Consider the following 16,960-nt stretch of genomic DNA (forward strand, 5'->3'; position numbering starts at 1 on the left):
GAATTAAGTGGAAGTGTTGGAAATTCGAATTTATGATTGTTAATGTATGGCAATTTATATTAATGTTTACTAACTGGCATTTAACATGGATTTGGGTAAAGCTATATTTAAATTTTGGAAATTTTACAAGAGTACAAAGGGTAACAAATGACGCCAAATTTTGTACAGAGCTAGATTTCTTTTGCAGTCAGAATTTGTGTTTAGGGTTGAGTACTATAAGATACCATTGGTACTAAACGGTTCCAAAAGTGCTAATATTGGTTGGTATTGGGTTTTAAATACTTCCCACATTAGCTAACGAAGTAGCGGGTATATGCTAGTTGAAAATATAATCTCAGGGATTGGAGTTTTTATAAAATATTTTTCTAGGCCTTTACAAGGTGTGGATTTTTATAATGTAAATTTTTCTAGGCTTTTACAAGGCGTAGATTTTTTAAAGAATATTTTTCTAGGCCTTTACGAGGTGTGGATTTTTGAAAGGCACATTTTTCTAGGCCTTTACAAGGTGTGGATTTTTGAAAGGCACATTTTTCTAGGCCTTTACAAGGCATGGATTTTTTTAATGCACATTTTTCTAGGCCATTACAAGGTTGATACCCTACATTCTATCTATCTAAAAAGTATTGAAAATATAATTTCAGGGATTCTCAATAAGTGTGGATTTTTTAATGAATATTTTTCTAGGCCTTTCAAAGGTGTGGATTTTTTAAAGAATATTATTCTAGGCCTTTACAAGGTGTGGATTTTTTAATGCACATTTTTCTAGGCATTTATAAGGTGTGGATTTTTTAAAGAATATTTCTCTAGGCCTTTACAGGGTGTGGATTTTTTTAAAATATTTTTTCTAGGCCTTTACAAGGCGTGGATTTTTTTAATGCACATTTTTCTAACCCTTTACAAGGTGTGGATTTTTATAATGCACATTTTTCTAGGCCTTTACAAAGTGTGGATTTTTTAAAAAAAATTTTTCTAGGCCTTTACAAGGCGTGTATTTTTTAAAGAATATTTTTCTAGGCCTTTACAAGGTGTGGATTTTTTATAATGCACAGTTTTCTACAGGGTTGCCCATATTCGACGGACCCATCTGGCAATGCCATACCTTTGGACAGAGATGTCACATCGCTTAATGACATACCGCGTTTGAGGCGTCAGTCCAAGCAGATTTTTACCATGAATCAATACACGCCACGCGATCGCTCTGAAATAATTGAAATTTACATTCAACAGAAAAAGTCAATTTTGAAAACTCAACGTGCTTTTAAAACATTAAAAAATGTGAGAAGTGCGCCTTCTAAGAACACCATAAAGCGTTTAAACGAAAAATTTTCGACTGGTAAGGCTCTTTGTAATCCAAAGAGGCCATATAAAAGTCGACCAAGGCGATCGGCCGAGAATATCGCTGCCGTACGAGAGGTCCCCAAGAACATCCCAAAAACGCCGTTCTCAGCAGTTGGGCATGGCTCGGTCCACTTTACAACGGATTATTTGCATTTGTTCCCGTACAAAATTCAATTGATGCAAAGAATGTTGCCTGCGGACATGCCTCGTAGATTGGAATGGGCCCAAAGAGTCATCGAAATGGCCGAAGATTACGAGCAATTTTGGAGCAAAATGATCATGTCCGATGAAGCCCCCTTTTCACATTGAATGGGACCGTAAATAAGCAAAATTGCCGTTTTTACGCCACTGAAAATCCTCAGGAGATTCAAGAAATGCCTCTTCATGACGAAAAAGTCACAGTTTGGTGCGGCGTTAGTGCGAAAACGGTCATTGGACCGTTTTTCTTCCAAAATGAAAATGGCCATGCTGTTACCATCTATCAGGAGCGTTATCGCGACATGATGACCAATTTTGTGATGCCAATTATTCGTCGAAAGCGTATGAGGAAATTCTGGTTTCAACAAGACGGCGCTCCACCGCACACAAGTCGCATAACAATCGATTTTCAGAAGAATTTGTTTCCGGGCCGATTGATGTCGAAAAGTGGTGATTTGGACTGGCCACCGCGTTCGCCCGATTTGACGCCGCCTGACTTCTTCTTGTGGGGATATTTGAAGTCAAAGGTTTACGTTAACAAGCCAAGGACCGTAGAAGAGCTCAAGGACAACATTCGTGAAGAAATAGACGCTATTCCGGCCAAAGTTTTGGGAAAAACGATGGAAAATGCAGCAAAAAGGGCACAATACGTCATCAACGCCAGAGGCGGTCATTTGAGAGATATCATATTCAAAAATTGATGTAAACAAATCTGCTTAGAACAAATTAAATGATTAACATTGCCAACCGTCAAATTTTTATTTTTTTCTTTGATTAAAAAAAAAACATGTGTCCGTCGAATATGGGCAACCCTGTAGTCCTTTACAAGGTGTGGGTTTTAAAAAGACCTACTAAATAATTTTATGACTACCTATAATAGTACAGAATGATTGTAAAAAAAATTGTAGGAATAAAAATCTAAAATTTTGTACTTAAAATCATATGAAGGCACAGAGTTTAGAAAAAAAACAATTCTTATTTTAACCCTCGGACAGTTTTGTCTGCCTTTCAGCGAAAACAAAGACATCAATTGTAACGGTACATTGGATAACCGAAAATTTGCAAAGGAAGAGAGTCATTTTAAATGTCGAATATATTCGACAAAAACACTGAAAGGGTTAACACAATAACAATGTATGATTGACTACAGTGCGTATGAGTACTGAGAATGTTCATACACCAAATTTATATTAGGACGTATAAGTAACGACATAACTTATACGCAATATTTTCTTTAGGACTTACTGCATGTTTGGATTTAAATTAAGCATTATTGGCTTGAATTTTAATTTTTTCGAAGAAACAAAACCAGGGTGACAACAATACGAGAAGTTTTTGAAAATATATATTTCAAATGCCACAACAATGCGACAATTTCTTTAAAAATATTTTGTTTTAAAATGAAAAAAAAAATTATTAAACCAGTGAGCGGTGCAGTATAGTCAGACGGAGCCGACCATATGATACCCTACACAATTTCCAAGAAAATCAAAATTTGTATGGTTCTAAATTCTGAGCTTGGGCAATATTTTCGTAATATTTGCATCCTCTTAATCAACCAGTAAGGAAAGTAGTAAAGTCGGACGGGGCCGACTATATGATACCCTTCACCAATATGGGTATATTAAACAGGACTATTAACATGAAATTGGATGAAATAAAATATGTGATATTTATCTAAATGTGAATCTACCTAGATCTATCCATAAAGTATGTAAATCGACTTCAAACAAATATAAATGGGTCATCCGTTGGGCTATGTCTGAACTTCTAGAAAACGCAACTACGTAATTCTATGCTCAATTTTGTAAGTTGTGTAAAATATGATGTCAATCTGACTAACATGAGGAGTTTGATGCCCAATTTACTTGAAATCGGTCGAAAATATATATGGAAGCTCTATCCAAATATTAAGCGATTTCAAACAAACTTGTCACAGGTTAGGTCACACTAATTTCAGAACGTTTTGTTCCTATCAGCCTATTGGATCCTTGGTGCGTCAATTACTTATAATCAATCTATAATAAAAGGGAACTATATCTAAATCTGGACCGATTTTCAGTACGTTATGCCAAATTTCGTGCAAATCGAAAGATATATAGAGACTTTGGTGAACCATTTACATGAAATCGGACGAAACTATACATGGGAGCTATATATTAATCTGGACCGATTTGCTCGAAACTTGGCAGACATCTTTCTAGGCTCAATTCAGTACGTTATGCCAAATTTCGTGCAAATCGATAGATATATAGCGACTTTGGTGCACCATTTACATGAAATCGGACGAAACAATTTATGGGAGCTATATCTAAATCTGGACCGATTTTCTCGAAACTTGGCAGACATCATTCTAGGCTCAATTCAGTACGTTATGCCAAATTTCGTGCAAATCGAAAGATATATAGCGACTTTGGTGCATCATTTACATGAAATCGGACGAAACTATATATGGGAGCTATATAGAAATCTGGACCGATTTTCTCGAAACTTGGCACACATCTTTCTAGGCTCAATTCAGTACGTTATGCCAAATTTCGTGCAAATCGAAAGATATATAACGACTTTGGTGCACCATTTACATGAAATCGGACGAAACTATATATGGGAGCTATATCTAAATCTGAACCGATTTTCTCGAAACTTGGGCAGACATTACTCTAGGCACAATTCAGAACGTTATGCCAAATTTGGTGCAAATCGGAAGATATATAGGGACTTTGGTGCATCATTTACATGAAATCGGACGAAACTATATATGGGAGCTATATCCAAATCTGGACCGATTTTCACGAAACTTGGCAGACATCTTTCTGGGTTCAATTCAGTACGTTATGCCAAATTTCGTGCAAATCGAAAGATATATAGCGACTTTGGTGCACCATTTACATGAAATCGGACGAAACTATATATGGGAGCTATATCTAAATCTGGACCGATTTTCACGAAACTTGGCACACATCATTCTAGACCTAAATGATTAGGCTGTACCAAATTTCGTGCAAATCGAAAGATATATAGGGACCGTTTACATTAAATCGGTTAAATATATATATGGGAGCTATATCTAAATCTGAACCGATTTTTCCCAATTTCAATAGGGTTCGTCCTTGGGCCAAATACGTGACCTGTGCCAAATTTCATTCAAATCGGATCATAAATGCGACCTGTACTTTGTTTACAATTTAACATCTACAGACGGACAGACGGACGGACAGACGGACAGACGGACGGACGGACGGACGGACGGACATGCATAAATCGACTCAGAAAGTGATTCTATGCATATTCTCAAAAGGAACCACGTGCCTATCTCGTTTCCTTTTGTCTGTTACAAACATATGCACAAAGACATAATACCCTGTACCACAGAGTGGTGAAGGGTATAATTAGAGGTCAACATATCTTACTAATATTCAGTAGACGAGGGGTGTCCTTGTCCAGATTCCCTTCACCGTGTGTTGTTATGTTCGGCTTGTAATTGTGGCATATAGATCGACTCGAAAAAAATACAAAAAATTCATTTTTCGGTAGACTTTATCCCAAAATTATTATCTGATCATCATCAAAATTTATAGGCGTTGTCCTTGACCATAACTGGAATCTCATGGAAAATTTCAAAGCAATCAGCGCAATATTTCCGCCCTCTAGTGTGGTAATGGGTTACTAAATTATATCAGTACGTAAGCACACGTACATATTTAAGTGAAACTCTCACATCTGAGTACATACGACCATAAAATTGGTATCAATTTAAAGGTCAACCAATTCTCTTGAACATACTATCAGGGGCAATATATACGTCATAGAATACAAATTTTGTAATTTTTCACACAAAAATCAGGCTTCATTTGACCCGCTAAATATTGACCAATCTTTATCAAAACAGGCATGCTTATTCTTTGGCCCAATCCCCTTCTCCATGTAAAACTTCGCTATGTTCGGGCCACAATTGCGGCCTCTGGAGCGACCAGAAAAACCGACAAAATTTAAGTATTAGATCAATTTCATCCCCTATATATGAACTGATCTTTACCAAAAACAATAGAGGTCTTCATTGGCCAGAACCCATCCTACATGCAAAATTACGTCAAGATTGGTACATAACTGTGGCCTGTATCGTGTTTACAAATTATAATGGACAGACGGACGGACGGACAGACACACATGTCTAGATCGACTCAGTTAGTCGAGGTATGACGATCGGTATACTTAAAAGACGATCGGTATACTAGAACCAATATTTCGCGGCGTTACAAACTCTAACAACATAGTTGTGTAGTTGTGTACACGAAATTTGGTACAGCCTAATCATTTAGGCCTAGAATGATGTCTGCCAAGTTTCGTGAAAATAGGTCCAGAGTTGGATATAGTTCCCATGTATAGTTTCGTCCGATTTCATGTAAATGGTCCCCAAAGTCCCTATATATATTTCGATTTGCACGAAATTTGGCACAACGTACTAAATTAAGCCTAGAGTGATGTCTGCCAAGTTTCGAGAAAATCGGTCCAGATTTAGATATAGCTCCCATATATAGTTTCGCCCGATTTCATGTAAATGGTGCACCAAAGTCCCTATATATCTTTCGATTTGCACGAAATTTGGCACAACGTACTGAATTGAGCCTAGAATGATGTCTGCAAAGTTTCGAGAAAATCGGCCCAGATTTAGATATAGCTCCCATATATAGTTTCGTCCGATTTAATGTAAATGGTGCACCAAAGTATCTATATGTCCTTCGATTTGCAAGAAATTTGGCATAACGTACTTAATTGAGCCTAGAATGATGTCTGCAAAGTTTCGAGAAAATCGGCCCAGATTTAGATATAGCTCCCATATATATTTTCGTCCGATTTTAGGTAAATGGTGCACCAAAGTCCCTATATATCTTTCGATTTGCACGAAATTTGGCATAACGTACTTAATTGAGCCTAGAATGATGTCTGTAGGACGTACAGACCTCCAGACGTGGATTTTTTAAAGAATATTTTCTATGGGACATACAGACCTCCAGGCGTGGATTTTTTAAAGAATATTTTCTATAGGACCTACAGACCTCCAGGCGTGGATTTTTTAAAGAGTATTTTCTATAGGACCTACAGACCTCCAGGCGTAGATTTTTTAAAGAATATTTTCTATAGGACCTACAGACCTCCAGGCGTAGATTTTTTAAAGAATATTTTTTATATTTATATGCCTTGTCTACATTAGCAACCACGTTTGTGCCATTTCAAATGGTCAAATAAATAACTTGCCTACAACTGTAATTATGTGAGAAAAACAAATTGACAGCATATTGGCAGAAGCTTAATGTTCATTTCTTTAATTAGACACAATATTTCACTTTTTTATTGTGCTGTGTTTTTTTCATTTTGTTGTATTTGCAATTTCATTTAATCACTGATAGTGTTGTATATTTGTATTAAAATAAAAAATAGTCTCCTAATTAAAGAAAAAACACGAGCGATATTAAATTACAAAATAAATTAATAATATTAGGCTGTGTGGCTTTGCATAAATGATTTGCCATTTTTTTTTTCAAAAAAAATGGCAAATTAATAAAAAAATTGTTATAGAAAAATTACCTTGAATAACTTTAAAATTTATTTAATTTTTTAGGCCTTTAAATTCTTCGCTAAAAATTCTGAATTATTTTTTTTTTAATTTGTTGAAGCATTACTATGGTGCCATTATTGGCACTATTCAAAAACTATAAAATAATTATGAACCATTAAAGAATTCGATGTTCGACAGGTGTGAATAGGTGTGAATGTTTTCACTATAATAAAATATATGATTGCCCTGCGGTCGTATAAGTACTGCTAGTGTTCATACGCCACCTAATGGCGTATGAACACTGGTGACATAACTTATACGCCAATTGAAACATAAAATGGCACATCATAGACCATGGGTTATACATTCATGGACTATATAAGGCGTAGATTTTTTAAATATTTTTTTTTCATGGATTATAAAAAGGGTGAATTTCCTAAATAGTTTTTTACGCGGATTACAAAAAAATTTTCCTAAACCTATAAAAGGTGTTGATTTTTTAAAGAATATTTTTCTAGGCCTTTACAAGGCGTGGATTTTTTGAAGAATATTTTTCTAGGCCTTTAACAAGGCGTCGATTTTTTAAAGAACATTTTTCTAGGTCTTTACAAGGCGTGGATTTTTTAAAGAATATTTTCCTAGGCCTTTACAAGGCCAAGGATAAGGCTTATAATTTCCGTTGATGATCAGATAATGATTTTGGGATGAATTGGATCGAAAACTTAATTGTTTGTGTTTATTTTTTCGAGTCGATCTATTGGCCACAATTGAAAACCGAACAGCACAGCACAACACAACCCACGGTGAAGGGAATCTGGACAAGTAATCAGAAGTGCTGTACTGAATATTAGTAATATTTGTTGGCCTCTAGTCGGTCAAGAGGGTGTAACTATCACGGAATATTTCCCAAACTCAGAAGATAGAGTTCGTTGGAAGTTGTGTAGGATATCGTATGATCGGCCCCGTCCGACTATACTGCTCCGCTCACTGGTTAAATAATATGTTTCAAGATTGACAAAAAGGTTTGAATTGTTAGAAAAAGAATTAATAAATTATAAATAGCTTTAATGCGTATGAGTGCTGGCACTATTCATACGCCCTGCTTTTTTATAGTATCACGTATAAGTAATGGCATAACTCATACGCTACTAAGAGAACTTAATGGCCATAAGGCTATTATCATAGATGCACATCTGGAAAATTGTTTGAACCACAACAAGACATGTTTTTTTTAAGAAATACTTTTTCAAGGACCTCAACAAGGCATAATTTTCATAAAATATTTGTTATGGACCAAACAAGGTGTGAATAAAATATAATTAGCTTTAGTGCGTATTCGACGGACCCATGTTTTTTTTTTTAATCAAAGAAAAAAATAAAAATTTGGCGGTTGGCAATGTTAATCATTTAATTTGTTCCAAGTAGATTTGTTTACATCAATTTTTGATGACGCCTCTGGCGTTGATGACGTATTGTGCCCTTTTTGTTGCATTTTCCATCGTTTTTTGCCAACATTTCGGTCGGAATAGCGACTATTTCTTCACGAATGTTGTCCTTGAGCTCTTCTACGGTCCTTGGCTTGTTAACGTAAACCTTTGATTTCAAATATCCCCACAATAAGAAGTCAGGCGGCGTCAAATCGGGAGAACACGGTGGCCAGTCCAACTTTTCGACATCAAACGGCCCGGAAACAAATTCTTCAGAAAATCGATTGTTATGCGACTTGTGTGCGGTGGAGCGCCGTCTTGTTGAAACCAGAACTACCTCATACGCTTTCGACGAATAGTTGGCATCACAAAATTGGTCATCATGTCGCGATAAAGCTCCTGATTGATGGTAACAGCATGGCCATTTTCATTTTGCAAGAAAAACGGCCCAATGACCGTTTTCGCTCTAACGCCGCACCAAACTGTGACTTTTTCGTCATGAAGAGGCACTTCTTGAATCTCCTGAAGATTTTCAGTGGCGTAAAAACGGCAATTTCGCTTATTTACGTTCCGATTCAATGTGAAATGGGCTTCATCGGACATGATAATTTTGTTTCTAAATTGCTCGTCATCTTCGTCCATTTCGATGACTCTTTTTGGGCCCATTCCAATCGACGAGGCTTGTCCGTAGGCAACATTCTTTGCGTCAATTGAATTTTGTACGGGAACAAATGCAAATCAATGCGAATAATCCGTTGTAAAGTGGACCGAGCCATGCCCAACTGCTGAGAACGGCGTTTTTGGGATGTTCTTGGGGACCTCTCAACACTGGCACGTACGGCAGCGATATTCTCGGCCGTTCGCCTTGGTCGATTTTTATATGGGCTCTTCGGATTACAAAGAGCCTTACCAGTTGAAAATTTTTCGTATAAACGCTTAATGGTGTTCTTAGAAGGCGCACTTTTCACATTTTGTAATGTTTTAAAAGCCCGTTGAGTTTTCACAATTGACTTCTTCTGTTGAATGTAAATTTCAACTATTTCAGAGTGCTCGCGTGGCGTGTATTGGTTCATGGTAAAAATCTGCTTGGACTGGCGCTTCCAACGCGGTATGTCATTAAGCGATGTGACATCTCTGTCAAAAGTTATGGCGTTGCCAGATGGGTCCGTCGAATATGGGCAACCCTGTAAGTAACGACAGAACTTATACGCCACTGGAGAAAATTAATTCATTAGGGGAATTTGGACGAAGCAGATACATTTGCAGATAGAGTACGGGCCATAAGAAGTCATGAAGTTCCACAAATTCGAGATTGTTAAAAAATGATTTTTTCAAGGACATTGTATTGGCTTCAGTGCGTATGAGCGCTGTCACTATTCCTTCGCCAAATTAGCATTATGAGACGTATAAGTAACGGCATAACTTATACGCCACTAAGGAAATATTAATAAATTTTTTCAAGGACCTTAATTTCCATTAAAAAAACCAGTAAGGAAAGCAGTAAAGTCGGACGGGGCCGACTATATGATACCCTTCACCACTTTGGGTATATTCAACAGAGGAATCATAACAGACGTCGAATTTTTGAAGGACCATTAACATGAAAATGGATCCACAAACATGTCATTCTGTAACCTACACTAAAGTTTTCATTTGGTCAGATATAGGGTTGCTTCTTACAATGGGACAAAATTATATAAAGCAATGTAAAGGAAATGTATTATAGTAACTACAGTTCATTGTACCAATTGTGTGGAAATCAGACAAACTTTGGGTCTTTAGTGCACAATTTACACACACTTGGAAGAAAAAATATATAGGAGCTATATCTAAATCTGAAGCGATTTTCACGAAACTTAACACACATAATTCTAGACTTTATTCATTACGCAATACCAAATTTCGTGCAAATCGAAATATATATAGGGACTTTGGTGCAACATTTACATTAAATCGGACAAAATTATATATGGGAGCTATATCTACATCTGGGCCGATTTTCAGTAAACTTAACACACATTATTCTAGACGTAATTCATTACGATATGCCAAATTTCGTGCAAATCGAAGGATATATAGGGACTTTGGGAGCTATATCTAAATCTGGACCGATTTTCTCAAAACTTGGCAGACATCACTCTAGGCTCAACTCAGTACGTTATGCCGAATTTCGTGCAAATCGAAATATATATATAGGGATTTTGGTGCACCATTTACATGAAATCGGACGAAATTATATATGATAGCTATATCTAAATCTGGACCGATTTTCTCGAAACTTCGTAGACACCACTCGAGGCTTAATTCAGTACGTTATGCAAAATTTCGTGCAAATCGAAAGATATATAGGGACTTTGGAGCACTATTTACATGAAATCGGACGAAACTATATATGGGAGCTATATCTAAATCTTGACCGATTTTCACGAAACTTGGCAGACATCATTCTAGACCTAATTCATTATGCTGTACCAAATTTCGTGCAAATCGAAAGATATATAGGGACCGTTTACATTAAATCGGTTAAATATATATATGGGAGCTATATCTAAATCTGAACCGATTTTTCCCAATTTCAATAGGGTTCGTCCTTGGGCCAAACAAATGAGCTGTGCCAAATTTCATCCAATTCGGATCATAAATGCGACCTGTACTTTGCTCACAAAAATACATGGACAGACAGACAGACGGACGGACATGCATAAATCGACTTAGAAAGTGATTCTATGCATATTCTCAAAAGGAACCATGTGTCTATCTCGTTTCCTTTTGCCTGTTACAAACATATGCACAAAGACATAATACCCTGTACCACAGTGTGGTGAAGGGTATAAATATTATTGGCTTCAGTGCGTATGAGTGCTGCCACCATTCCTTCGCCAAATTAGTATTATGAGACGTATACGTAACGACATAACTTATACGCCATTAAGAAAATTAAGGAAATATTAATAAAGAGCGTGTAGGGTATAAAATCCGAGCTCTATATCTCTATAATTCGAAATAATTTAAAAAAATAAAAATATATTAAAAAAATAGTGAAATTAAAAAAATATAAATATTATTTATATTTGTTTTAACTAAATTTTATTTAACTTGTTTTCTAATTTAATATTTATTTTTTTTAAGACTATATATGAGCTAAATTGTATTTAATTGTTAGGGGATTTAAGTTAAGCTATTAAATAAGTTTTTTATATTTTTTATTTAATTTTTTTCTGGTGAGTTTTGGTAAGATTTGGTAGTTTTGTATTTAAATATTTTGTTTTAATATTAATTATTATATGTACTATAAACTATAAATATATAAATTATTTAATTTTTTTTGTGTGTTTTTTTTTTTTTTTTTTTTGATTGAGGAGGGATTAGAATCATTCACATATGATTTTGTTCAAATGTAACAACACTTGAAATTTATTTGGCCCAGTTTTATATTTTTCGAGGTGATTTTTCTTCTTCAAAGAATGAATGGTGGGTGGTAAATTTTTTGATTGGTGGTTGATCACAGATATAGGGAATCGGTTCTTTTTTCATAGGGGTGGGCGGCTAAAGAAATTCAAGTGTTGTTTCGTTTAACCAGAGATATTACACCAGCATATTGTTTATTAATAGCGGTTTAAATTCTCATATATATATTTTTTTTCTTCTGGATGCTATTTCGATTTGCTATATGATGTTTTGCTAAGCAGAGAATTTTTTTTATTTTCAAGCAAAACCATAAAAAAATGAAAAATTTGGAAAAAATTAGAAATTAAAAAAATAATAGTTCGATTTTAATTGGTTATCATAAAAAAGCTTTAACGGATTAGAAAGCTGGTTAAAAAAGTTGATTTCTAGAAACTTTTTTGAAAACAATAACTTGCATAATATTCTGGTTAAACTATTTGGAGGTGGGGGCGAGGAAAGGGGAACATTAGGGAGCATGGGAAATTAGCATGTTTTTTTATCTTGGCATTTAACTTAAGTAGTAAGCAGCTAAGTGGTGGTTTGGATTTTTTGGGGCTGGGTAAATGTTGTTTTTTTTTTTTTTTTTTTTTTTTGTATTTTTGTTGTAATACAAATTTTATTCCGTCTACAAAGTAAGGCCCACATAAACGGCAAATTGGCAATGTACACTCCCACTTTTGACTTCATTTTTTGTTTTGTTTTCAATCATTTGACCACTGCGTGTGTAAACTACTCTTATTGAAATGTTATAGTTGATTTTTTTTGTTTTTTGTAATTTTTTTTATTGGTGGGTTTTTTTGTTGTTGTTGTGATTTTTTTTTGTGGGTTTGGAGATTATTGTAAAAATAAGTAGTTATTTTTTTTTAAATATATAAAATAAAATATTTTTGGTTATACATTGAAAAATTAAGTAGGTTTTTGTTTAAATATTTTTGGTTTATATATATAAAAAAAGAGAAGAGTTAAGAAAAGGAATTTTTTAATACAAAAAAGAAAATAAAAACGAAAACCAGCGAAAATAAAAATGTTTTTTTTAATAAATAATATTATTAAAAAAAATTATCTCCTATTATAAAATAAAAATTGCATTTAATTTTCTTCTACAAATAAATATTTTATAAGCAATAATTTTGTATATATATAGTAAAGGAAAAAATATTACAAAATTGATTTATATTAAAAAAAAATAGTTTTAAATAAAAAATAATAATAGTTAAAAAAATAAATATTAAAAAATAAATTTATATGAATTTAATAATTTCAAATGAGGATATAAAAATTGTCTGCTATATTTAACATTTTTGTAAAGAGAAAAAAAATAATATAAAATAAATATATAGTAATTATTAATAAATTATTTAAATTAAATATATTTAAAAAATATATTTTATTTAATCATTTTTGTAAATAAAAAAATATTTTTATTTATTTATTTTTTAATCAAAATGCTATGCAATAAATATATTTATTTTATTAAAAATAAAAAAATGTTTCCCCATATAAAAATTATAAATAATGACAAATTAAACCAGTGAGCGGAGCAGTATAGTCGGACGGGGCCGACCATATAATACCCTACACAACTTCCACGAAAATCTAACTTTGCGTTATTTGCACCCTCTTGAAACCTGACTAGAGGTCAACATATTTTACTAAAATTCAGTAGACGAGGGCTGTACTTGTCCAGATTCTCTTTACCGTGGGTTATGTTGTGATGTTGGGCGTTCAATTGTGGTCTTTAGACCGACTCAAAAAAAACACAAAATGTTAAGTTGTCGGTCCACTTCATCCCAAAATTATTATCTGGTCATCACCGAAAGTTATAGGCGTTGTCCTTGACCATAACTGGAATCTCATGGAAAATTTCAATTCGATCAGCGCTATATTTCCGCCCTCTAGTGTGGTTTTGGGTTACTAAATAATGTCTGAATACGTAAGCACCTGTAAATATTTAAGTGTAGCTCCCACGTCTGAGTGCATACGACCATATAATTGGTATCAATTTAAAGGTCAACCACTCCTCTTGGATATACTATCAATTTCTCGGGTATATGTCCTTCACGGGACAAATGTATACGCCATAGAATACAAATTTTGTATTTTTTAACACAAAAGTCAGGATCCATTTGACCCGCTAAATATTGACCGATCTTTATCAAAACAGGCATGCTTATTCTTTGGTCCGATCCCCTTCTCCATGCAAAAATTCGCGGTGTTTCAGCCATAATTGCAGCCTCTGGAGCGACCAGGAAATCAGACAAAAATAAAGTTTTTGGTCCATTTCATCCTCTAAATATTAAGTGATCTTTTCCCAAAACAATAGGGGTCTTCCCTGGCCAGAACCAATTCTACATGGAAAATTTCGTGAAGATTTGTCCATAACTGTGGTTTGTATCGTGTTTACAAATTATAATGGACAGACGGACAGACGGACGGACACACATGTCTAGATCCACTCAGCTAGTCGAGATATGACGATCGGTATACTTAAAGGTGGGTCTAGGACCAATATTTCGCGGCGTTACAAACTTTTGCGGCTGCACTAAGCTATAATAGCCTGACAACATAGTTGTGTAGGGTATAAAAATGATCTCAGTTTGGTCTGCAGTTATTTGAAATAAACATATCGAACCCCACATGGAAAAATAATCTACAGTGAATACTTTTGGAAAGTTACCTAAAACCCTAAATGTAAAATAGAGAATATAATAATTAAGTGGACTAATGTTTTCTAAGGAAATTTTATAACCCACGGGTATCAGAACTTCTAAATTACAGCCACTTTTGATGGAAATGCATTACAAAGTTATCCACATAGGGATATTTTTGCATTTCCAAGGACCTCAAATATCAATTTTTATTAAAATGAAGTATAATTGACGTCAGTGCGTAAGAGTGCTATTCATACGCCACATTTCTTTTTATTAAGACGAAAGAGCACCTAAAACTTCTACTGAAATGAAAAACGGACTAATTTTTTCTCAGGAAATTTTATAACCCACTTGGTATCATTAATTCTAAATTACAGCCACTTTTGATGGAAATATCTTCCAAGGTTATCCACATATAATTTCGTGCAGATCGGAAGATATATAGGGACTTTGGTACACCTTTTACATAAAATCGGACGAAAATACATATGGGAGCTATATCTATCTGAACCGATTTTCACGAAATTTAACACACATTTTTCTAGCCTTAATTCAATACGCTATGCCAAATTTCGTGCAAATCGAAGGACTTCCGTGCACCATTTACCTAAAATCGCACGAAAATATATATGGGAGCTATATCTAGATCTGAATCCCAATTTCAATAGGGTTCGTCCTTGGGCCAAATAAATAAGCTGTACAAAATTTCATCCAAATCGGATTATATATGCGACCTGTACTTTGTTTTCAATTTAACATCAACAGACAAACGGACAAACAGGCGGACAGACGGACAGACGGACGGACGGACATGAATAAATCGATTCAGAAAGTGATTCTATGCATATTCTCAAATGGAACCATGTGTCTATCTCGTTTCCTTTTGCCTGTTACAAACATATGCACAAAGACATACTACCCTGTACCACAGTGTGGTGAAGGGTATAATAAAAAAAATTATATAAAAAGAAAAAAAAAACAAAACAATCATTATTTTTATTTAAGAAAATTTAAAAATAATGGGAAAAATATTTTTTGAATGATGAAAATATAGAAAAAAAATACATTTTAAATATTTCTCTCCTAATAAAAATGTTAAATATAGCAAAACTGAAACCAATACATAGGGTAGAAGAAGTGAGCCAATTTTTTATCAATCAAAAAAAAAAAACTTTTTAAAAGTAAATATTATAAATAACACATTTAAGGTACAAAAAATTTAAATTAAAAACAAATAAATAAGAATATTTAAAAAAATATAAAAGCAAATATTTTTATTAAAATAATAAATAATATTTCTCTATTTTCTAATAACTAAAAAAATTATAGTTGCTCAGTTTTTTTTTATTTTACTATACAATACAGTGCAGCAGATAAAAATAGAACAACACAAAATAAAATAAAAAAAAACTAAGACTGAACAGTAATTTAAGCGAGTTTTTTACAAGTTGTTTTTTAAGAATATTTTTTAAATAAATATTTTTTTTAATTAAACAATATTATATAAAATATTATACAGAAATTATATTGGACAATGTTTTGGGCTTACCTTTTTCAACCATGATTTTTTTTTCCTTCAAAACCTTAGAATCTTCAGTTTTTTTCTCAGAAAAATTATTAATAGTGATTTTTGGTTTTTAAAAACTTAAAACTATTTTTTTTATAATTAACTTAGAGAGATGCTTAATTAATAAAATATTGTTATAAATATATTTTTTTAATTTTTTTAATTAATACCTAGAGAATTTTTTCTTATTAAAATTATTATTTTTTGTTATAAATTATAGAATATATATTTTTTATATATAATATAAATAATATTTATTTGTAATATATAATATAAATAATATTTATTTTTTATATATAATATAAATAATATAATATTTTTATATATAATATAAATAATATAATATTTTTATTTATAATTATTATTATTTTTTTTTTTGTAAAATTTCCTTATCTCTGTACAATTTGAACTTACCTGTTGTACATGAGCACATCGGGTTTCCATAATTTATTTGGTGTTATTCGCAAATCTTTGACGCCACCATATTCGGAATCATTCCATCGCAGATTGTAGTCGTTCCACTCCTTTTTTTGTGATTAATTTTTTGATGCAATTTTTTTAATTGCAATTTTGGTTGTTGTTATGATTCCAAGCAGCATTGAAAATTTGTTGTAAATTTTGAAAAATAAATAAAAAAAAAATATTTTAATATGAAATTAAAAAATATATATTTTTTCTTTCAGTGTATGTGTTTGTGTGTAAAGGCGTAAAGGAAACTTTTTGACAAAAAATAGAAACAATGGAGGCCTTGGAGTAGTTGTATTTTTAGATAATC

The 16,960-nt window shown here is 33.2% G+C and overlaps 1 protein-coding gene across 1 annotated transcript in view; it reads right to left on the reverse strand.

Annotated features, from left to right (window-relative positions):
- LOC133333977 (neuronal acetylcholine receptor subunit alpha-7-like) overlaps nt 1-16,709 on the reverse strand; it is a gene marked incomplete at its 5' end in the record, with an annotated part of 70,062 nt that extends 53,353 nt beyond the window's left edge. The window contains one exon of the mRNA XM_061542285.1: nt 16,600-16,709. Within this exon, the coding sequence (XP_061398269.1) occupies nt 16,600-16,709 (110 nt within the window). The remainder of the gene's footprint in view (nt 1-16,599) is intronic.
- Between the last annotated feature and the right edge of the window lie 251 nt (nt 16,710-16,960).

This window comes from Musca vetustissima, unplaced genomic scaffold, assembly GCF_032173495.1.
Source record: "Musca vetustissima isolate MV318-11 ecotype Yass unplaced genomic scaffold, APGP_CSIRO_Mvet_v1 utg54550, whole genome shotgun sequence".
Taxonomy (NCBI): Eukaryota; Metazoa; Arthropoda; class Insecta; order Diptera; family Muscidae; genus Musca; species Musca vetustissima.